This window comes from Sus scrofa, chromosome 14, assembly GCF_000003025.6.
Source record: "Sus scrofa isolate TJ Tabasco breed Duroc chromosome 14, Sscrofa11.1, whole genome shotgun sequence".
Classification (NCBI taxonomy): Eukaryota; Metazoa; Chordata; class Mammalia; order Artiodactyla; family Suidae; genus Sus; species Sus scrofa.
Window position 1 is genome coordinate 15492538 of NC_010456.5, and position 24162 is coordinate 15516699.

At 37.6% G+C, this 24162-nt stretch overlaps 1 protein-coding gene across 13 annotated transcripts in view; it reads left to right on the forward strand.

The window, feature by feature from the left end:
- GLRA3 (glycine receptor alpha 3) overlaps nucleotides 1-24162 on the forward strand; it is a 483419-nt gene that overhangs the window by 372447 nt on the left and 86810 nt on the right. For all 13 annotated transcript variants that reach the window (XM_021074184.1, XM_021074189.1, XM_021074190.1 and 10 more), the window contains one exon: nucleotides 22039-22262. In XM_021074184.1, coding sequence (XP_020929843.1) covers nucleotides 22039-22262 — 224 coding nt within the window. The remainder of the gene's footprint in view (nucleotides 1-22038; nucleotides 22263-24162) is intronic.

Sequence of the window (24162 nt, forward strand, 5' to 3'; positions counted from 1 at the left end):
GAATCTGGATTGGTTTTGTTACTTGCTTTAATCAAAAAGAATGTGGCAAAAGTGACACTGCAGTCTTCTGAGCCTAAACCCCGAGAGGCATCGCAGCTTCTGTCTTTACCCTCTTAGAACCTGGAGATGGCAACGTGCAGACTTCTCTAGCCCAGTAAGCACTGAGAAACCATGTGGTGCAGAAACAGCATGCCTCAGTCAACAATCAACTGGCTGTTAGACATGTGACTGAGGCATCTGGGACCAGCCAGCCCACCCCCATGGCAGCCAAATGGCTATAGAGTTGCAACAGAAGACACCCTCACAGGGTCCTCCTCCATTTTGCAGATCCACAGAATTGTAAACAAATACAATGATTTCACTAAGTTCTGAGTGGTTTTCTACACAGCAAAAGAGAATTGATTCAGTATTTGAACTCTAAATACAGTTATTTGCACTGCTTTGACATTTCGAATAGAGGCTAGATGCACCTATAAATCACAATTGAGCTTATGGGTATTTGGGAGCTGCCTTTGTAAGAATCATTATAATGTAATGGACTTGATACTATGCTTCAAGTTAGGGTAATTTATTTATTTTTATTATTATTTTTTTTTGTCTTTTTTTTTTTTTTTTCTTTCTATTTCTTTGGGCCCTGCTCCCGCGGCATATGGAGGTTCCCAAGCTAGGGGTCGAATCGGAGCTGTAGCCACTGGCCTGCGCCAGAGCCACAGCAACGCGGGATCCGAGCCGCATTTGCAACCTACACCACAGCTCACGGCAACGCCGGATAGATCGTTAACCCACTGAGCAAGGGCAGGGACCGAACCCGCAACCTCATGGTTCCTAGTCGGATTCTTTAACCACTGTGCCACGACGGGAACTTCAGGCTAATTTATAATCTATCCTCCAAATAGGGAAAGTTTGAGGATGAAGGGAGGAACTAAAATATATTTCACTTCTAAAAATTAATGTTATTGCTTTGTGAATCTATCAAATAGTTCTCTTTAAACTTAATTTCATTCATAAAGTAAAATTCTTTTTTTTTTTTTTAATGGCTAAACCTGAGGCTTATGGAAATTTTCAGGTGAGGGATTGAATCTGAGCTGCAACTGTGACCTATGCCACAGCTGCAGCAACACTGAATCCTTGAATCCTTTAATCCACTGTGCTGGGCTGGGGATCAAACCTGTGCCTCTGTAGGGATCCGAGCTGCTGCAGTTGGATTCTTAACCCACTGCATCACAGCGGGAACTCCATGAAATAAAATTCTTTATAAAACAATAGAAATGTATGCCTGTATATGTGTTTAGTCAAGCAAAACGCATATACAGTTAAGACCACTACACAACAATTAGAAAAGCAAAAATTAAATTTAAAAGATATTTTTGAGAATATCAAGTACTAGTAAGAATGTACGGCAACAGTAAGTCTCATACATTGTTGGTGGGAATGCAAATTGTGCAGCCAATCTAGAAAACAGCTTATCATTTTTCTTCTAGGTGTAAACATACATTGAGCATATGACCTACTCCTAGGTGGGATATCAGAGAAATGAAAGCTTGGGCTAACATAAAAACATGTATGCTATGTGTGCAGCAGAGTTATTAGTTATTAAAAAATACTAGAAAGACACCAAAAGCCTATTAGTAGGAGTTCCCATTGTGGCTCACTGGAAACGAATCTGACTAGTATCCATGAGGTCACAGGTTCAATCCCTAGCCTCACTTAGTGGGTTAAGGATCTGGCATTGCCGTGAACTGCAGTATAGGTCTCAGATGCGGCTTAATTCAACCCCTAGCCTGGAAACCTCCATGAGCTGCAAATGCGGCCCTACAAAGACCAAAAAAAAAAAAAAAAAAAGCCTATTAGTGGGTGCATGTGGCACATCCATGCAGTGGAATGTTACTCAGTGATTGAAAGGCATAAACTAATACACACAAAAAATTAAGCTATGTAAGAGAGGAGACTCAAAAAGTTAAATGTTGTATGCTTCCATTTGTATAACATTCTGAAAAAGGCAAAGCTATAGAGGAAGACTAGGTCACTGTTTTTAAGGGATATGTGTGGAGGTGGTTTAACTGTAAAGGGGCAGCACAATATTTGTGGGTGAGGAGTCTGTCCTGATTATGGTGCTGGTTACACACCTCTGTGCATTTGTTAGAACTGTGTATGTAAGCATTCTCTGAATTAAAAATAAAGTATAAAAGCATTAACAATATAGTGGCTTAAAAAAACAGCAACAACAACAACAACAACAAAAACAGCAACCATTTTATGACATCTTACACTTATGAGGATCAGGAATTGGTTAGGGATTAGCTAGGTGATTTTTTACTCCACTGTCACTGACACAAGCCATTTGGTTTTATTCAGCTGGAGGGTCATTTTATCTGAAGGGTTCAAAATGGCTTTACTAATATGTCTGGTGTTTTAATGGGGTGGTTGGAAATCTGGACTTAGCTGGAATTTTTCACACAGCATCTCAGTAGCCAGCCTGCCCCAGACTGTTTCAGGAGACAGGATCAGAGCTGCAAGGCTTCTTGGCTATATTTCATTAGACACAATCTTCTCTCTAGTGACAAACTATTCACATTCTTCCATCATGCAGAATACACATGATGGAAGACCCCAGCTTCCTTTTTCTATTATGGCATTGTCTTAAACTCTAGGATTTTGCCATAGAAATCAGGTCCAAGTGTAACTTAGGCTCCCAAAGGGCAGTGGGGGAGTCAGGAATACATTGTGGTCACTGGTTCTAGCAACTCCCGAAATCTAGGCAGGTATCTCCCTCCAGCTACATGGTCAGGGCCAAGTCATGCTCCCTGCAAATGATTTTTCCTGGATCTCTTGGTTATGCTTTCTAAGTAACCTTCACTTTTCTATTTAAAAAATGGACTATGTTTTATGCCAAGTAGACTTTCATTCTACTTCTTGCCCATAGAAATTTGAGATCCTCAAAAGCTGTTCACATTTTGAACTTTCTCTATCCACATTAATAGAAAACTGATCATGCTGGTTGAATTCTCTTACTGTTTTTGTGGGCTTCCTATGCCTCTCTGCCTTCCCTGGGAGTCAAGATTTGGTGGGATCATGGTCTTAAGACTCTTAGAAACTTTTTAATCTAGTTGAGAAAATTTATGAGGGAACTTCTCAGTCTTCCAAAGTATAAAGCAAAGTTTCACAGCTACAGCCTTAGAAGACTGTTCCCCTGAGTCCATAAATAAGCAAAGTGACATTTTTAAGATTTTTGCCTCCAAATTTCCTTAGCCAAATACAATGGTTCCTTAGTTTCAATTTCTATTTCCCACATTACTGAGACAACAGCAGTGCCAGACATTCTGCCAGTATCAAAAAAAAAAAAAAAAAAAAAAAGGCGGGGGTGGGTGGGTTCTTTTCATCTTCTAATAACAATCTCCTCCACATCCTTTCAGCCATCACAGAGGTCTCCAAAGCCCTTCAAGCTTCTGCCTGTCTCCTGGTCTCAAAGTCAACTGCACATGTGTTAAGGTTGTTCTCACTGCAGCATCCATCTCTAGTTACCCAATGCCATTGCAGTCATTGCTGCATAACAAACTACCCCCAAACTTAGTGGCTTATGAAAATGAACATTCTATTCCATGTTTTAGGTTCAGAGTTTGGGGCAGGTCTTCTGGGCCTTTCTCATGATTTCAATAGAAGTCACTCAGTGGGATGCACTGGTGGATGGACATGGGACGTAGAAGAAAATAGTCAGCCACCATAAAAGAGACCTTGCCTTTGAGGTGATGTCATTTGTAGTATGTAGTATATTAAGAATCATGCAGTGAGTTCCCGTCATGGCTCAGTGGTTAATGAACCTGACTAGTATCCATGAGGATGTGGGTTCAATCCCTGGCCTTGCTCAGTGGGTTAAGGATCCCATTTTACCGTGAGCTGTGGTGTATGTCACAGACACAGCTCTGATCTGGCATTGCTGTGGCTATGGTGTAGGCCAGCAGCTACAGCTCCAATTAGACCCCTAGCCTGGGAATCTCTACATGCCACAGATGTGGCCCTAAAAAGACAAAATACAAAAAAAGAATCATGCAATGAGGGATCAAGGCCTGAATGAAAATTAGGGAGATCTCCTTTTTTTTTATTCTTGTCCTGTAAAATGACCTTGGTGAAGACACTTAATTTACCTCCATGCTAAAATAATATTCCTGTTATGAACAGGGATACTATTGATACAGGGAAAATAATATATTCATAGATTCAGAAAATGGGCCAGGAAAAAACTATATTTGGAAATGAAATAATCATATTTAAGTATGTCCAGAAGTTTTAGCATCCAAATTGTGCTAAGCCCACTCTAGAGTTTGCATTTAATAAAGAATGTATGTCCTCAAGTTTACAAATTCAAATAGAAGAGCATACCTACGGGTTGCCAGGTATTTCATGAAAGTGAAAACGGAAGTTCCCTCTGTGGTAAGTAGGTTAAGAATCTGACTGCAGTGGCTCCAGTCCCTGTGGCCAGCACAGCAGGTTAAAAGATTATGCATTGCTGGAGTTCCCGTCGTGGTGCAGTGATTAACGAATCTGACTAGGAACCATGATGTTGCGGGTTCGATCCCTGGCCTTGCTCAGTGTGTTAAGGATCCAGCGTTGCCGTGAGCTGTGGTGTAGGTCACAGATGTGGCTTGGATCCCGAGTTGCTGTGGCTCTGGTGTAGGCCGGTGGTACAGCTCCGATTCAAGCCCTAGCCTGGGAACCTCCATATGCTGAGGGTGTGGTCCTAGAAAAGACAAAAAAAAAAAAAAAAAAAAAAAAAAAAAAGATTATGCATTGCTGCAGCTGTGGTGTATGTTGCAACTATAGCTCAGATTGAATCCCTAGCCCAGAAACTTCCATATGCCATGGCACTCTACACCTGAATACTTTTAAATATGTAAGCATAATTCTAAATAGCTGTAAATATAGAAATATTAAAATGTGCAGTGTTTTCTACCCAAGAAACAAAATATCTAATAATTGATTATATTTTGCTTCTAATTCTGTTTTCAGTGGGTTTCAGATGTATTATTTAGGTAATTGCCTTAGAGTAAATTGTGGATTTTTAAAGTGGTTGTTTCATTTGATGAGAAGAAGCTAATGTTTCATCTGTTACTCTTAAGAACTATCCTAAATGAGGCTGTAATAGTCAGTAATTGTTTCTGAAAGAAATTAATTCCTCTACAGCTTTAAAGTGCAGTTAATAGCCTTCACACAGCTTCTTGGCCAATCTCCAAATCAACAAACAGCTAGTTGAGAATTATCTGGATTGCTCAGAAGGAAAACTTTCTAAAAGTAATTTAATTTCATCTTGAACATATAATATTGGGCTCACTAAAACTTTTCCAAAGTGGAACTTTTTCCTTTTAAAATTCAACTTCATGGAGTTCCCGTTGTGGCTTAGTGGTTAACGAATCCGACTAGGAACCACGAGGTTGTGGGTTCGAACCCTGGCCTTGTTCAGTGAGTTAAGGATCCGGCGTTGCCGTGAGCTGTGGTGCAGGTTGCAGACGTGGCTCGGATCCCACGTTGCTGTCAGCTGTAGCGTAGGCTGGAAGCTACAGCTCCAATTAGACCCCTAGCCTGGGAACCTCCATGAGAGCGCCCCAAGAAATGGCAAAAAGACAAAAAAAAAAAAAAAAAAAAAATTCAACTTTTACCATTTCATAGTAAATAGTATACAGTATAAACTCTCATAAATCAAAAGATTCCCAAAGGTCATTAGGAGCTTTTTAGAAAACAAACAAACAAATATTGAAACCTTAAATATTGATTAAAATATAAAAGTGTTATATTTTAAGCCTCTGTGTTAAGCACAAGTTAAAAATATGAAAATTTTTATTGGAACAATTTGTTTACATGACCTATTTTTCTACTGGGGACAAATTTAAAAAATCACACAAAATAAAAATATTTTGCTGATAGTATCCATTCCTGTATTTTTATTTCTTAAATCATCTTTTCCCAAATCCAAGCTACTAAGTGTTGAGTTCGTTAAAATTGTAGAAAGAAGTGTGAGCATAACTCCAAAATAATATAGATTAAATTTAAAGGTTATGTTGGTGCAAAACTAAAAATCTAACTATATTTAAACTGGAAATACCTTGAAGAAATTATTGGCATGATTTACTTACTTTGGTAAATATTTGATGTTATATAGAGTCAGAATAAGTCTTCCTTCCTTTGTTAGTCTGTTCTATAACATTGGTCCCAAATTACAGATGATAGTAAAATAAGACCTGATTGGTGGGAAACAATTAGCTAAGTAAAATACGATCCAATTGGACAGTGTCAGACTCCACTATCATGAAAAATACTTGTACTGCAAGGTATTAGTTCTTTACAAGGTTAAATATATTCGTGAAAACTTATATGCAAGGCAGATTTTAATCAGGATTTTTTTCAATTCCAAATTTTATTTAAAGCATCTAGTTTCAAGCACGAAAGTTAATACTCATTAAATTGACATTAGTTACTGTTTTCATCTTTTTATGTTTATTTTGGATTTTGATTTTGCACACACACACACACACACAGAGCATTCACTTCCAAAAACATTTATATCTTTAAAACTATATCACCTTTCATATGTAGTTATCTCAATGAGAACCTTCAAGTTTCTGTTAAATTAAACAGATGATCTCTATGTATTTTTAAATACACTTTTTAAGAACACCCATAAAATAAACCTTAGAAATATGATAAGCAAAAGAAGCCAGACACAAAAGGCCATACATTGTATAATTCAACTAATACAAAATACTCAGAGTAGGCAGATCTATAGAGAGAAAATGCGTATTAGTGGTCGACAGGAGCTGGAGGAAGGGGGAATAAGAAGTTACCACTTAATGGACCCAAGGTTTTATTTTGAAGTAAGGAAAGTGATCTGGAAGTAGATAAGGTGATGGTTGCCCTATACTGTGAATATACTAAGTGTCACTGATGGTAAATTTTAGATGTATTTGACCACAATTTAAATGAAAGAAAAAAAAAAAGGCAGTTTACATTAGACATTTAAGGGAATAGTAGTTGGAAGATTTTCAAAAAATTTTATTTTGTTGTGCCGTTAGCCATCTTTTGAAGTGTGTAGTATCTTTAGCTTTACTAAGAAAAATTTTCTTCTTATTCATGGGTCTATAGAATTTCTTGCTTGATTTGAGCTCTTGCGATGTTGATTGACAATAGGATGTTCTGAAGACCAAATACTAATTCGTTTTCCAAGAGACTTTGATCTTTTTGTCATCCAAGTCAGTTTTTCCAGTCATGGAACAATTAATTAATGGAAGTCTACAAAATTAATAATAAGCAGCTCACTGCCCACATGGGATTCAATGTGCAAATTGAAAATTAATAAATGCTATGTGTAAAGATTTGGTTCATTTTAACATGTGAATTGTGTGATTAACATTAAGTAGAAATAAAATCAACAAGTCAGCACACCCTATGTTGGGTATAGCTTTTATTTTATTTATTTATTTTTGGCCATGCCTACGGCATGTGAAAGTTTCCGGGCCAGGGATTGAACCTGCACCACAATGGTAACCAGAGCCACAGCAGTGACAATGCCAGATCCTTAACCCATTGAGCCATGAGGGAACTCCTGGGTATAAATTCTGATATAAAATTTGGGTCAGGATTGAGAGTGGTAGTGGCAAAATTTCCACATCTATGTTGCTTCAACCAGGAGAAACATGTACACTTCCTCTTCCTACTTGCTTTAATGTAAATAGTATAAACAGAAGTTTAGGAACACATTTGGGAAGAAATATGAGGGAAGAGTTTGTGCAATTTTTTGTCCTTGTGTATAGGTTTATTGGCACAACGTGCTGTGGAGGAGAGACAGCACTCCACCTGACAGGCTAGCCCTGTTTGTGAGAAGGCTGAGCACTGGGCAGAGAATTTGGAGATGCAGGGGAATCAAGTAGGAAGACAAGAAGTGAACACTGGAGGCAGGAGGGTGTTCTAGATAAATGGAGCCTTGTGGAACCAGGAGCACATTAAGGCAGAAAGGCACTGGTCACCTTTCAACCCAAGAGCAACATAAATGACTGGTTTTCATGGAAAGGAAGCAGCTGCTAGAAGTGCTGGCTCTGTGCAGGCTTTATCTCTAAAGCCAGGAGTGCCCAAACTGGATGATGAGCTGTATTGGCTGGAATCAGTCTCCATCAACTTCTGGAACAATGGTCTGTGGACTAAGATTCTCTCTCCAGAATTTCTACCCTTTGAATGTAAGCACTGGGTAGTGTTTTATTTTTTTATTTTTTATTTTTTATTTTGTCTTTTTGCCTTTTCTAGGGCAGCTCCCACGGCGTATGGAGGTTCCCAGGCTAGGGGTCTATTAGGAGCTGTAGCCGCTGGCCTACACCACAGCCACAGCAACTTAGGATCTGAGCCGTGTCTGCAACCCACACAACAGCTCCCAGCAATGCTGGATCCTTAACCCACTGAGCAAGGCCAGGGATTGAACCCGCAACCTCATGGTTCCAAGTCGGATTCGCTAACCACTGAGCCATGACAGGAACTCCGAGGGTAGTGTTTTAAATCAACATAGCCTTTTATTATTTTTGCCAGTGTTTTTTTTTTTTTGTGTGTGTGTGTGTGGTGTGTGTTTGTGTTTTTTTAGGGCCACACCTGAGGTATATGAAAGTTCCGGGGCTAGGGGTCAAATCGAAGCTGCAGCTACAGGCTGACACCACAGCCACAGCAACACCATATCTGAGCTGCATCTGTGACCAACACCACAGCTCACAGTAACACCAGATCCTTAACCCACTGATTTAATTTTCAGTCTTGCTATCATCTGAATGTTTGTGTCCCCTCTCTCCATCCCCCAAATTCACGTGTTGAAATCCTAAACCCCACCTCCAAGGTAATGGTATTAGTAGGTGGGACCTTTGGGTGGAACCCTTACGAATGGGATTAATGCTCTTAGAAAGAAATCCCCTAGGGTCCCCTAGCCCTTTCCTCAATGTAAGGACACAATAAGAGGTCTGCTACCAGAAAGGGGGCCCCCACCCGATGCTGACACCCTAATCTCAGACTTCCAACCTCCAGAACTGTGAGAAATAAATTTTTGTTGTTCATAAACCACCCAGTCTATGGCATTTTGTTACAGCAGCGTGAGCAGACTAGGACAACTCTTACATCTAAATCGAGGTTGCTGAATGAAACAGAGTTCACTGACTCAACACACTTAGGTTTTGATCAATCCTGATAAATCATATGAATTTATATAAATACCATGATTATAAGAAAAAGGCTTTTAACTTCCGAATAGGGATCGATTTTTTTGTGTGTTTCATGTCCTATTTATCTTTGAACATCTACTTCAATTCTTGGGAGTTCTTAACTTGATGTTTCCAGATTTGGTACATAATTAGGGTTCCTTCACTCACTCACAATTTTAAAATAATTCTGCCCTTTTCTGGAGAATAGTTAAACATGTGGATAATGAAGAAGTCAAGGGGAGATTTGAAATTACCTTTCTGTGGCTCTAAATAGTTCTTAGATAAGTGCTTTCTTCCCTGTTGGTTTGGTGAGTGAGAATTGAAAAGCACTTTGCCCTGGGGCCATTCTTTCAGAAGTCGTGGCCCCAGATGACCAGCCTCCTTGTGGTGGGTTCATAGAGCAGATGGCATGAGCCGCAAGGGGGAAATTACAGAGCTGACATTAGGAGCAATTATTCCACCAATGACTGTTAGTGCTTTGCACTTTGTGAGGCATAGGAAGCTATGTTGTAGAGCTTCAGAATTAGAAAATCTTGTAAGACTAAACCAATGAAACACTGGTTAAGGAGTTTGCCCTTCCTCCTTTTTTGTGTGAGAAAGGGAAGTTATTTCCTGATCATTTAAAAATTAGCCAGGACCTCTGATTAGGACTCCTAAAAACAGGAAGAATTCGGGGTTATTTTTTCCACTTGGCCTTAAATATTCTACCCTCTTGAGGAATGGCGAGGGGAATGTGGGGGAAGACAATAGTTCTAGAGGCTTTTTCAAAAGTATAAGAATGATAATGCATGCAAATCAATTCAAGAAAATACTATGTATCATTTCTATTGCTTCTGTAACAGTTAAACCACAAATTTAATGGCTTAAAACTACAAAAAGGTATTATCTTATAATTCTGTAAGTCAGAGATCCAAAAATGCTTTTACTGGGGTAAAATCAAGTTATGTGTAGCCCTCCATTCCTTTTGGAGTCTCTAGGAGTAAATTCATTCCCTTGCCTCCTCCAGCTTCTGGAGACTGCCTGCATTATTTGGCTCATGGCCCTCTCCTCCCATCTTAAAGCAACTCCCACATTATGTGACTCTGGACACTGCTTCCTTGATTCGTTTTCCCTTTAAAGGATCCATGTGGAGTTCCAGTTGTGGCTCAGTAGGTTAAGAACCTGACGTAGTGTCCATGAGGATGTGGTTCCATTCCTGGCCTCACTTAGTGGGTTAAGGATCCAACGTTGCCGCAAGCTGTCGCATAGGTCACAGGTGCAGCTCAGATCCAGTACTGCCATGGCTGTGGTGTAGGCCAGCAGTTGCAGCTCTGATTCACCCCTGGCTCTGGAACTTCCATATACCAAAGGTGCAGCCCTTAAAAGAAAAAAATAAAGATCCTTGTGATTACATCGCCCATCTCTAGGTTCTTAACCACAGCTGCAAAATCTCTTTTGCCAAATGAGGTTAACACATTCACAAGTCCTGAGGACTGAAATTGAGACATCTTTTGGCCACCACTATATAAGATGTGCATAGAAAGATGCCAATAAAAATGTGTTAAAAGTTTTAAAATATATTGCACAAAATATAGAAATGGCAAAATACTGCAATGTGTAGGGTATTTCCCATGAACAAATAGGATAGTTCCAATGACTATTTCCAGTGATTAATTTCATATGTTTTGGTATGTAATTACACAAATAATACATGGAAGTGAAAGGTATAATGTAATAACACAAGCATTGTTGAAACCACCACCTAATTTCAAAACTAAAATGTTACCAGTATTAAATATACTCATATAACCCAAGTCCCATATTCCTAATAATGAACTGGGTGACCACTCTCACCAATTTTGTGTTTATAATTCCGTTGTTTCGCCTCACAATTTTCTGAGGGGGGGTGGTTTGTGAATTTTACAAAAGTTGTGCTATAACCTATTTTTGACTTTTTTTTTTTACTAAATTTAACATTTCTAAGATTTTTTCCTCATTGCAAATAGTAGTATTAATTCATTTTCACTGCTATATAGTATCTGATTTTGTTGACATATTTTAATTTACTATCCATTTTCCTGCCCATGAGTATTTGGATCAGTTCCAGCTTTTGTCTTGATCCAGCTTTTGTCTTGTTTTGTTTTTCTCTGTCGCTAACAGTGTTGCTATAAATATTTTGTATATGTCACCTGGTGTACATATGGAAGGGTTTCTTTAAGATTTATACTTGGAACTAAAATTTCTTTATCTTAAATGTTAACATAGCAAATTTACAATACAAGGTCAATTTCCCCTACTTTTTCTACTTTGATCTGCAGTATGTAAGATATCATTTTTCTCCATGTTCTTGCCAAATTCTGTATCGAACTTGTTATCTGTAATTACCCAGTGAGTACAAAATGATAGCTCATTTTATACCTTAATTAGCACATCTTTGTTTACCAAGGTGTTTGAACATTTTTCATATATTTGTTGGACATTTGTGATCTCTGTCCAGTAAGATGTGTCTTCTTTTGACTATTTTCTACTCAGTTGTTTGTCTTTTTCTCATCCACAGGTAGGAGATTTTTTAGTCTGGAAATAGTCAGTTGCCAATTATACCTGTGCAGCAAATATCTTTTTCCACTGTGGTTTGTTTTTTCATTACCCTCAAGTGGCCTGTTGATGAATAGAATTTCTTAATTTTGACGTCATAAAATTTATTCAAGAACCTACCCTACCTCACGGCTATAGAATACGCTGCTATATTTTCTTTTCTTTTTTTTTTTTTTTACCATTACACTTGCACTATTCATCTTCCCAATCTTGTTTTCCTGAGTGGTGTCATGTTGAGATAGAATTTGACCCTTTGTCATCTATAGAACCATTTATTAAGCACCCACCACTAATCTGCAAACTGTTGCTTTGTATATCAAATAAGGGTTTTTTTCAGACACTTCACTTTGTCTCAGTGGTCAATTTGTCTTTGAATCACTATCATAATGTCTTAAAGCTTTTTGGCCATTTAAAATATCTATTACAGGATTTCCCATTGTGGCTCAGCGGTAATGAGCCCAACTAGTGTCCATGAGGATGTAGGCTTGATCCCTGGCCCCACTCAGTGGGTTAAGCATCCAGCATTGCTGTGAGCTGCGCTGTAGGTCAAAAACATGGCTTGGATCCCACCTTGCTGTGGCTGTGGTGTAGGCTGGCAGCTGCAGCTCTGATTCGACCCCTAGCCTGGGAACTTCTGTATGCTGCAGGTGCAGCCCTAAAAAGAAAAAAAAATCTATTACAGAGAGTTCCTGCTATAGAACAGCAGGTTAAAGATCCAGCATTGCTGCAGCTATTCCCAGAACTTATAATTTATAATTATATAAATTATAAGATTTACTCGACAATTTCCTCAAAAAATTTATTGGATTTTGAAAAAAATCGCACTAAATCTAACAACTAATTTGGAAAGAATTGCTACCTTTATACATTTATCTTTTTTTTGTGTAATCATGGTATCTCTCCATTTGTTAAGTATTTATGTTGTCAAGAAATTATAAAATGTTCTGCATAAAAGTGTTTAACATATTTTTAGATGTTTTCTACATATGATTTTAGTTAAAGTATGATATTGTTTTTTTAATTTTTCAGTTCATTTCAATCCCATAACTTATACATTCATAGCAATGTTTTCTATATAGAGGAAGACTAGTCAAATTTATATCCATGTTGAGCAGCTTCTTTTTTTTTTTTTTTTTTTTTTGTCTTTTGTCTTTTTAGGGCCACCCTTGTGACATATGGAGTTTCCCAGGCTAGGGATCGAATTGGAGCTGTAGTCGCCAGCCTACGCCACAGCCACAGCCCCACTAGATCCAAGCCATGCCTATGACCTACACCATAGCTCACTGTAACGCCAGATCCTTAACCCACTGAGTGAGGCGAGGGATCACACCCGTATCCTCATGGAAGCTACTCAGGCTCGCTAACCACTGAACCACGATGGGAACTCCTGACTAGTTTCTTATTCATCATTTCTTTTTGTATTTCAGGACAGAATTCTGTGGGGTTGTTTTTTTTTTTTCCTCTGTCTTTCTGAATTAATTCTTTTAAATTAATTAGAATTCCATTTTATAAATGTTCAAGATTGTGTGTGTTTAGGTAAGTTTAATGACTCACCTTCAATTTTGAGAGATTAATCGTTTCTGAGTACATGATTCAAAGTTAACTATAATTTTATCTTAGTATTTGGAGTAAATCAGCCCTTTATATTATAAGGATTTCAGTGTTGATGTTGAGAAGTCTGGTGCCATCTAAGTATTTTCTAACAGAGGTGATTAAGTACTTGCTGTACAATTAATCTAGTTAAAGCCTAGAGTGAAATGATTTTTAGAACATTCACACAATTGTGCAACCATCACCATAAACATTTTTGGACATTTATAGCTCCCCAAAAAAACCAGGCCACCTCCTGCTTCCCCCCAGCTAGGGACCTACTCTCTGTCTCCATAGTTTTGTCAAATGTGGACATTTTCTCTAAATGGAATCATACTACATGGCCTTTTGTGATTGGCTTTTTTAGCATAATATTTTTAAGATTCACCTGTATTTTAGTATATATCAACACTCTGTTCCTTTGTGATGAATGAATAAATCACACAATGGACTATTATTTGGCAATAAAAAGATAAGTTTTAAAAGATATTTTCCGTATCATGCTAAGTGAAGTCAGCCATACAATGAGACACCAACATCAAATGCTTTCACTGACGTGGAATCTGAAAAAAGGACAGACTGAACTTCTTTGCAGAACAGATGCTGACTCACAGACATTGAAAAACTTACGGTCTCCAGAGGAGACAGTTTGGGGGGTGGGGGGATGTGCTTGGGCTATGGGATGGAAATCTTGTGAAATCAGATTGTTATGATCATTATATAACTGCAGATGTGATAAATTCATTTGAGTAATTAAAAAAATAAAATAAATTAATTTAAAAAAAAAAAGATATTTTCCGGAGTTCCCGTCATGGCTTAGTGGTTAACAAATTTGACTAGGAACCATGAGGTTGCAGGTTTGATCCCTGGCCTTGCTCAATGGATTAAGGATAGGGCGTTGCTGTGAGCTGTGGTGTAGGTTGCAGACACAGCTCGGATCCCATGTTGCTGTGGCTCTGGCGTAGGCTGGTGGCTACAGCTCTGATTCAACCCCTAGCCTGGGAACCTCCATATGCTGCAGGAGCGGCCCAAGAACTGGCAAAAAGACAAAAAAATACCCCAAAAAACAAACATTTTCCTTTGCCAGCCTGCAGTTTCCCTATAATGTCTTCAAATGAACTTATTTCTATTTATCTTTATTAGCATGTTGTGAGTTCTCTGTATCCATGCATTAATTTCTTTCATTTGTTCTAGAAAATTCTTGTCATGTTCTCTGACTATTGGCTTTCCCTATTCTAATTCATCCTTCTGGGATCCCATTTAGATGTAGATTACTTTAGGCTTTCCTATTTTATACTAAAAGACTCACAGCTTTTTAAAAAATTTTCTTTCTCTGTTTCTCCCACTATTTTAATCTGGGATATTTCTTTGGCTCTACACATGATTCAAATTCTCATTTCAGCTATTTCTTAGATGTTTTTACACGTCCATTAAATCTTTAATTTTGGGAGTTCCCGTTGTGGTGCAGCAAAAACGAATCCAACTAGTATCCATGAGAATGCAGGTTCCATCCTTGGCCTCTCTCAGTGTGTCGGGCATCCGGCATTGCCTTGAGCTGTGGTGTAGGTGCAGACGTGGCTCAGCTCCCGTGTTGCTGCGGCTGTGGTGTAGGCTGACAGCTGTAGCTCTGATTTCGACCCCTAGCCTGGGAACTTTCATATGCCACAGGTGCAGCCCTAAAAAGCAAAACAAACAAAAACCCTTTAATTTCAACAATTAGTTTTTCATTTCATCTATTATTCTATTTGATTATTTTTTAAAATATTTCTGGTATTATAGCTTCATATTATTGATTTTATCTTTTATTACTTTAAATGCATTTTACATGTTTATTTCCTATCCTTGATCTGATATTACCACTGAAGTCCATGTCTGCTTTCTTTTGTCTTTAGTAAAATATTGTTGTTGTTAGGTTGAACTTAATCTGTGATAAGCTTGAGGGTCTAATTAATTAATCCTCAGTCACAGGTTGAGTTTTTCTACCTTTTGGTGGCCCTAAGTTCAGTCTCCCAATACTGGCATTTGGGTTTGTTTATCATCACCATAGCTCACTCTTATTTCTGTTACTGTTTTGGCTTCTTTTCTTGCAAGGCAGCAATGCTTTTAAAAACTATATATTTTTTATACCTTCATCTAGGAAAAAAATTTGCAAAGGGCCCTTCAGATATATATCACATCAAGTCTTTCAGACTGGATTTTCTCACACTCTTTATTTATTTTATTTTTTCAGAAAAAGAAGACTAATACAAGGTGAAAATCAGCCAAGCTCTTATTTTCATAGTATCTTCCTTCCACATGCCCTGCTTTTATTCATGTCGTGTCCCATCCCCTTTCCTTGTCTAGACGGTTCTCCTCCAGGCGGCAGACGCAATGCATAATTCAACTTTATAACCCTCAAGGTGCTCAATACATATCATATGAAATAAATAATAAATTATAGTATTAAAATTCAGCCAAATTCCTATACTAATCATACAAAAATACATTGGTTACTGGATTTTCTGTTCATCATTTTACAGGTCTTGTTTTATGATGGCACCAATGTTCGCACAGCTTTTTTTTTTTTTTTTTTTTTTTTTCATTTTGAATACCAAGCCCAGTTAGATTTTCCTTAGGAAGTCTTCCTGGACCTCTCTACCTTGGCTAACTACCGCTTCTTTGTGTTTCCATGGCTTGCTATGCATATCTCCAAAATAGCGCCTATTATATGAAAAATTAATTACCTCTTCACTGTTGATCTTCTACCATGTAGTGAACAACTTGAGAGCAGAGACTGTCATTCAATATTTTTTCATTGGCACTAAACTAAATTCCAGGTTGGCAACATGTGATATGTATCGAACAACTCTAAATAGCTTTGAGAGTATCATTGATCTTTTCACATTTTCAGTTTGAATACATTCTGTCGTTTTTAGCTAAAATAAATATAATGTATCTCAACTTTTCAATGTACATGTGCTCAAATATATGCTTTGTGCTTGTGTGATGAGAGGTGGGAGGGAGGGCAGGGAGGGAGAGAGGAAGACAGAGACAGAAAAAGAGAACAGAGAAAGAAAGAGTAGAAATGAAGGAGAAGGCAGGGAGAAAAGACAGCAGGAAAGGGATGGGGGTAGGCTGCTGGGTTAGAAATTACCTAAAAGCACTATGGAATTTAAAAAGTAACTGGGAGTTCCCGTCGTGGCGCAGTGGTTAACGAATCCGACTAGGAACCATGAGGTTGCGGGTTCGGTCCCTGGCCTTGCTCAGTGGGTTAACGATCCGGCGTTGCCGTGAGCTGTGGTGTAGGTTGCAGACACGGCTCGGATCCTGCGTTGCTATGGCTCTGGCGTAGGCCGGTGGCTACAGCTCCGATTGGACCCCTAGCCTGGGAACATCCATATGCCGCGGAAGCGGCCCAAAGAAATAGCAAAAAGACAAAAAAAAAAAAAAAAAAAAAGTAACTGACTCTAGGAAAGAGAAGCACTTACATTTCTTTGTTAACATCAGATAATTATTTTTCTCTGCTTTTTTTTTTTTTCTAATTGGTCATTTCAGTTAGCTTCTAGCAATCCCATACTCCCCCATACAACAAAAGATGAAAGTAATATTCTGTATGTCATTTTAGCTGATACATTGGGTTGTGCTTTCTACTAAATTTGGTCTCCCACTAGGGTACCTATTACAGAGAAACGGCAACATGGCATCTGAGAGAGTGAATCTGGGAACACTTAGATTTAGTGCTCGCAATTTCCCATCAGTGAATCCCCAAATTCCTTATTGAAAAAAAAAATCATAAATTACATAAGCCAGAATCTTTGTATTAGTTTATCAACTGTTTGGTTTGCATACAGGGCAGTCATGAGTGGAAGTGCATCATGCAATCAGTTTATCCTGAAAACTCTGAAACCAGAAGTTCTGGGACTGATTCTAGCTCTGCCACTTATTAGCTCTGTAATCCCGTTGAAGTTACTTAATGTATCTTTGTCACATTCTCCACATCTGTGAAGCAAAACACATCTGATAACTATACCTGCTTTGTAGAATTGCTCTGAGGATAGTAAAAGTAATCCATGAAACACCTAGTATAACATCTAGTAAAGTGAAAAGTGCACAGCTGTATTTACTATGATGAAAAAGGGCCTTATATATTGAGACACATTTAGTATATATGTCTGTATATTTAAAGAGGGAGGAGGGGCGATTGAGTAAAGACAGAAAATATAAAAATATAGAAATGTTGGAGTGCCTATTGTGGCTCAGCAGGTTAAGAATCTCACATAGTGTATATGAGGATGTGGGTTCGATCCCTGGCCTTGCTCAGTGGGTTAAGGATGCCACAAGCCGCCATATAGGTCACAGATACGGCTCACATCTGGTATTGCTGTGACTGTGGCGTAGGCCTGCAGCAGCAGCTCCAATTCAACCCCTAACCCGGGAACTTCCATATGCCACATGTGCAGCCCTAAAATGAAAAAATATATATATAAATGTTGAAATACAAAAGTGAATAATAAGCTTAACATAATAGTTTTGCAAATTTGCAAAGATATTATTCACCAGATTTCAATATTACAATTATCTGTCCCATATTCTTCTATGGCAAATTCAATTATCTCCAATTCAAATCAAAAATGCCCCTAGTACTTCAAAACTCATTTAGAAGCAGAAAATAAGAGCAAATTTCTATTTAATGTGGCTTCTAGTTTTAAGGGTATAACATTTAATGAGTGTGGTTCTGAGTACTTTAGGTGAATCAATTCATTGCTCACAAGAACCCCATCAGAGGAAATGCTGTTATAATCATCCCTATTTCAAAGATGAGCAAATAAGGCACAGGGAAATTAGAAAGCTGTTCATTGGGAGAACTGACGTTTGATCCCAAGAAGACTTACTCCTGAGGCTGGTATTTGCTTAGTAGAACTATTATTTATTTGTACCTCATAATGTAAGAATTTCAAATACTAGGTTAGAAAATCTAGTGTGGTTCTATTTTTTACTATGTGACATACAGATGAAATTTAAACCACATTTTGGTGGATAATTATTTTTAAAACCAAACATGATATGCAATTTTACTTGGTAAGCAAAGTATTTTCCTACACAATGAATTTAAAGTAATTAAAATAGCATAATACACTCTTATTCTAAAAATAATAATAAATCTTGACTTTTAAAATGTCAAAATTTAGTCTTTCCATATTATGAAATAATGATTGTATTCCTATCACTGTGGCGCAATATTAGTAATACACTGATATAACATTTAAAAATAATTATGTTACTTGCAATAACAAAAAATAAAATTAGGATTTCTATAAGGGGGTTGCAAAAATGTGTATTACTTCAAAAGGAGTTTATGGAAAAGAGAATCATGGATGTCTCTCCTAAAATATTATGATTCTCTATATATAAATGTCAATTCAGCTGCCTTATAAGACTTAAGATTGGATTCAATATGTGTTGATTTTAGAAATGTGAGATATAGGAGTTCCCGTCCTGGCTCAGCAGTTAACGAGTCTGACTAGCATCCATGAGGACAAAGGTTCGATCCCTGGCCTTGATCAGTGGATTAAGGATCTGGCGTTGCCGTGAGCTGTGATGTAGGTTGCAGATGCAGCTTGGATCCTGCGTTGCTGTGGCGTAGGCTGGCAGCTACAGCTCTGCTTAGACCCCTAGCCTGGGCACCTCCACATGCCATGGGTGTGGCCCTAATAAGCAAATAAATAAATAAATAAAAAATGTGAGGTACAAACATCGATTTCAGTCCTATGATGTATTATCTCATATTTATTGTCTTTTTTTAAACTCACGCATAACTTTTCTACACGTTTATCCTTATAGAAGCATAGCCCAGGTGAACAGGGAATATTCCATTAATAAAACACTTAGTCTTTAAGTAGAGCCAAGGAATGATTGAACTTTTAAACTGCCTTCCTTTAGGAAGTCCATTTAACATTGATATCCATTAGTTTCTGTTTTGTAAAGCTGTTATCTTTTTCGTCCATGGTCTTTTATTGTAAGCAAGTTATTTCAAAATGAGTTCCAAGGACTTCTTTTAGGGTGGTGTTATATTCTTTAAGGGTCCTTTTATACCCTTTTCTCTGCACATTTTCAGGTATGATCAGGGTTCAAAAGTAATTAATACAATCAATTTCTGAGCATAAACAGGACAAATTGGCCATAAGAAGTTGGGCTTAAAAGTTCATTTTCAGGAGTTCCCTTGTGGTGCAGTGGGTTAAGAATTCCATCATGTCACTGCAGTGGCTAGGGTCACTGCTGTGGTGCGGGTTCAATCTCTGGCCTGGGTGCATGGGTGCAGCTAAAAAAGACAAAAAACAAACCTCCCCACAAGTTCTTTTTGGAAAAGCTGCATTCGGTTGTTTAGTAGGGAAGCTTCCCAGCACAATGTTCATTTTCAGGCAGGTCAAAGCCCAAATTGTGAGGACTGAAAATCTAGTTTCTGGGTTTTCAGGAAATGGTCATTTTTCAATTCTGCTTTGGATTCTGGCCAAAGACCTAAACATGTTAGAAAACAAAGATAGTTCTGGTTATTCACAGAAAGAGTACACTGGCTGCAGAATAACATTTGGCCTTGGTGACATATGACAGTGGATTTTTTTTCCTTGTGTGATTTAGAAATAGAAATGAATGGATACTTAGTGTCTTTTTAGCTCATTCCTGAAGCAAAAAGTGTTCCTGAATGATCTGAGATTGTGTCTATAAAGTTTATCACTAAACCAATGAGATAAGGATGATGAGAGCCAACTAAATTTTATTACAGATGCTGCAGCTTAAAAGTATTTTTAGCCTCACAGTGAAGAGCAGATGCAGAGTGTTCTCAATCAATAAGTTAGTTACAGTATAACAATACTTCATTTTTTTAAAAGATAGCTTAAGAATCAATCCAAAAGGAATTTTTTTTGGGGGGGTGGGGGTGGGGCTACACCTATGGCATAAGGAAGCTCCCAGGCTTGGGGTAGAATCAGAGCTGCAGCCACTGGCCTACGCCACAGCCACAGCTGAGCCACGTCTGCCACCTACACCATAGCTCATGGGCAATGCCAGATTCTTAACGCACTGAGTGAGGCCAGAGATGGAACACACATCCTCATGGATACTAGTCAGGTTCGTAACCTGCTGAGCCACAATGGGAACTCCCCCAAAGGAAATTCTTTATTAGTCAGATGCTTTCCCTGGCAGGTATCATCAGAACGTGTCTTGTTTTAACCCTCCCCTAGATGTCAGGCAAAGAGAAACTGACTTTAGTCTGGTCACCACTTCACTTAGGGGTAGTTAGGGTGGATGCACAAATTGCAGGGTATCTCGGGACATGAGACCCAGTCACCAGCCACAGAGCTGTGCTTTTGGGGCTCTGAGAGGAAGACCCATCCTTGGCTGGTGGAAGCTTCTTTATATATCCCCATTTCCAGGTTCTGCAGATCCTTGGGACTAGGGAGATTTCCACATTATCATGAGCCTTGTGGTAAAAACCTGACGTGGCCTTGGCTCCATTGTCACTTTGGAAGATACCTGGGGCAGCTAGCAAGCAGAAAAAAATACTACTTGGTGTATAACCCAGTTACAGTTAGAAAACAGAGGTCTTAGTGCACAAATTATAACCAAGGGGATGTATACATTTGTAACATTCACTACAAACTGAATTTGACCTACCTGCAAGATAAGCAATCTGTGGGTCTGATATTATAGAAGCATTCTTTGGAGTTGCTTGGTTACCCTTTGGTATTCAGGCATGAAAAAATAGATGAAAACTGATATTCTATTTCTCTGAATATCTGTAGCCTTGGCTATTTTCCATGGAAATGAAGCTTTATTAAAATGTTCACTTTATGAATGATTATAATGAAGTCTGCATGTTTATTTGCTCATTTCAAAAGTCTAAGGGAGAAATTGTATTTATAAAGTCATAGGTAGTGCTTAAATTCATAGACTGTATACAAATTTCACACATACACATGGCTATCGATCTTTGTCTCTCTATACATTAATCCAGAAATTGTGAGCAAGAATCTGATTAAAATCATTGACTCTTCTTTAAACTTAACTATGAAAAGTCTAACTGGGAAATTTCGTAAGTCAAATTTTAAAAGATTACTGGCAATAGTATTCCTTTATTATTCCAAAACTACCTTTTATTTTTACCAAGTCACCAATAATACAGATCTTTTGTGTTATATTAAATGTGAAAAAATGTGTCTTTATTGTAAAGAAGTATGTATGGTCATTTTCACAAAATAGCTTTCAAGAAAATTACACTAAATGCATTCTGGATGTTAATGGATACCTACTAAAAGATAGGGTTCTAGAAAATAAATGTAAAGCAAAATAAAACAAAAATATTTTACTCTGAGTGTCTAATAGCCATCCAATATTTGATTTTGAAAAACCAGGAGAGTAAAATTTGAATGAAATAGCAGTATATAAGCATGATAAAATTATGCTCTTCTGTGCCCTTCTCTTTGGAGGCATATAGATCATGAAAAGCATGGGCAAACCTCAGAACAAGAATGACTCTTGGTGGTAATGAGTGAGGATTGAAAGGTATGGGCAGCTCACAAGGTGTCAGTGGCTTTGTGGTATCAGAGAAACCCAAAGACTAATGCATATAATTCTAAACTTTTAAAGCAGACTTTTCCCCCCTTTCTTTCTTTTGTTACAGGATTACAGAGTGAATATCTTTCTCCGTCAGAAATGGAACGATCCCCGTCTTGCATACAGTGAATATCCTGATGACTCTTTAGACCTAGACCCTTCCATGTTGGACTCCATTTGGAAACCTGATTTGTTCTTTGCCAATGAAAAGGGAGCCAACTTTCACGAAGTTACTACAGACAACAAATTGTTGAGAATTTTCAAGAATGGAAATGTTCTTTATTCAATAAGGTGAGCCATAGGCTTGAATTCCTGACTTCACTGAAACAGGGTAGCTTTTTTTTTTTTCAATTTTTAGTGAGTGTTTTAAAATTTTTAATTAAGTGCTTTCATTGTTCCACTTAAGTTCATCTAATAAACCATTTTCCAAATATATTTAATCAACAATAATGCACCAAATTCCAGATCCAGGGAGTTCCCTGGAAGCCTAGCAGTTAAAGGATATGGCATTGTCAAGTTGCTGCAGTGGCACTGGTTCACTCCCCGGCCTGGGAATTTCTGCATGCCAAGTGCACAGCTGGAAAAAAAAAAAAAAATTCCAGAATCACGAATTCTTGAAAATCTACTTTTAAAACAAAGGTCCAGGTTCTTACATCAGCCAAGTTGGTGGGTGGTTTAAAAGCAAATTGAATGTAGCTGAATCCCATGTTGTTTTTGTATTGTTATGTATGCATACTTCTTTTAAATATAGGTGAAGAAACATTTAGGCTTGCTTGTCTGGGACCATTTTTCATGAATTATTTATCAAGTATATGTATTTTTTGATCTTGTTTCTCTAATCATCCTTTAGAAAAAGATCTTATTTACATTTTAGTTATTTATTACACATTTCTTAAAAGACCATGTAGCCTTCTAAAGCTAATACCAAAACATAACAGTAATTAATACTACAATGTAAGCTCTAATAATACTATTTCTTGACAGTTGAACTTTATAACTCATTCAACTTTGGCTGTTCATTAAATATTAAACATATAAATTCAGTAAATAGCTTCCTATAGGAATATATTTGAAAGTTTGTGTTCCACATGAAAAATATTCTAAAATAAAATAATTATCTTAAATTTTCCGTAATTATTTCGTCATTTAGTTCAATTAAAAAAAAATTTAAGGATCCAGCATTGCTGTGATCTGTGGTATAGGTTGCAGATGCAGCTCAGATCTGGCATTGCTGTGGCTCTGGTGTTAGACCAGTGGCTACAGCTCCAATTCAACCCCTAGTCTGAGAACTTCCATATGTCACAGGAGTGGCTCTAAAGAAAGCAAAAAAAAAAAAAAAAAACAGAAAATTGGGACCAGAATTCGTGTCATATTTCTTGGAAAGGACAATATACTCTGTTTATAGCAACAGGCAACTGCCTGAAAAATATTCGTATCACCAGTAACATGTTTTAAAGGAATCAAGTTAAACTTAATTTTGGGGCTTTAGACTGGATCCTGCTTTCTTAGAGTTTATCTCTCTGTTTTCTCTTTTGTTAATTTTTCTTCTCATTGGGAATGGATACATTTGATTTTGAGTTTTCATCTGCCCAGTATCAGGAAGATTTGCCAGATAATAAGAAAGAGAAATAACAGGAATGAAAATTTAATCTTGTAGCTTAGTGATTTTGAAAACTTTTTTCTGCACAGTGGTTTTATAAATAATGCTAACCTCTTTATCCCAACATATTATATGTTTTTCCTATTTTTCTCTTTCATGTGACCAAATTTCCTTTCAATCCATTTATCATTTTCTAAAAATGATAACATGATTTCATGCTACAGTGACCTGAACTTTCATCAGATTTCTGAAAACTAACTAATATATGTTAATATAAATCTGAATTAATTGCTGCATAAGACATAAAGGAAGATTTCAGGTTTCATCACCAGTTAAGCCCAGTGCTCCCATATGAATTAATAGCTTAATGAATCCCAGGTCTAAGCAAGAGAATTTTGAAGCTTTTGGGAAAATTACTAAAAATCATAAATATCAAAAGATAGTGGGAAGATGGAGCAGATATACGTTTCCCTATTTCTTCTGCTAAGTACAACTAAAGACCCTGGATACACTATGTATAACAAACTTGGGGCTTCTGCTGGTAGAGGTGAGAAGATTGACTGACTAAGGACCTTGGAACTCAAGAAGCAA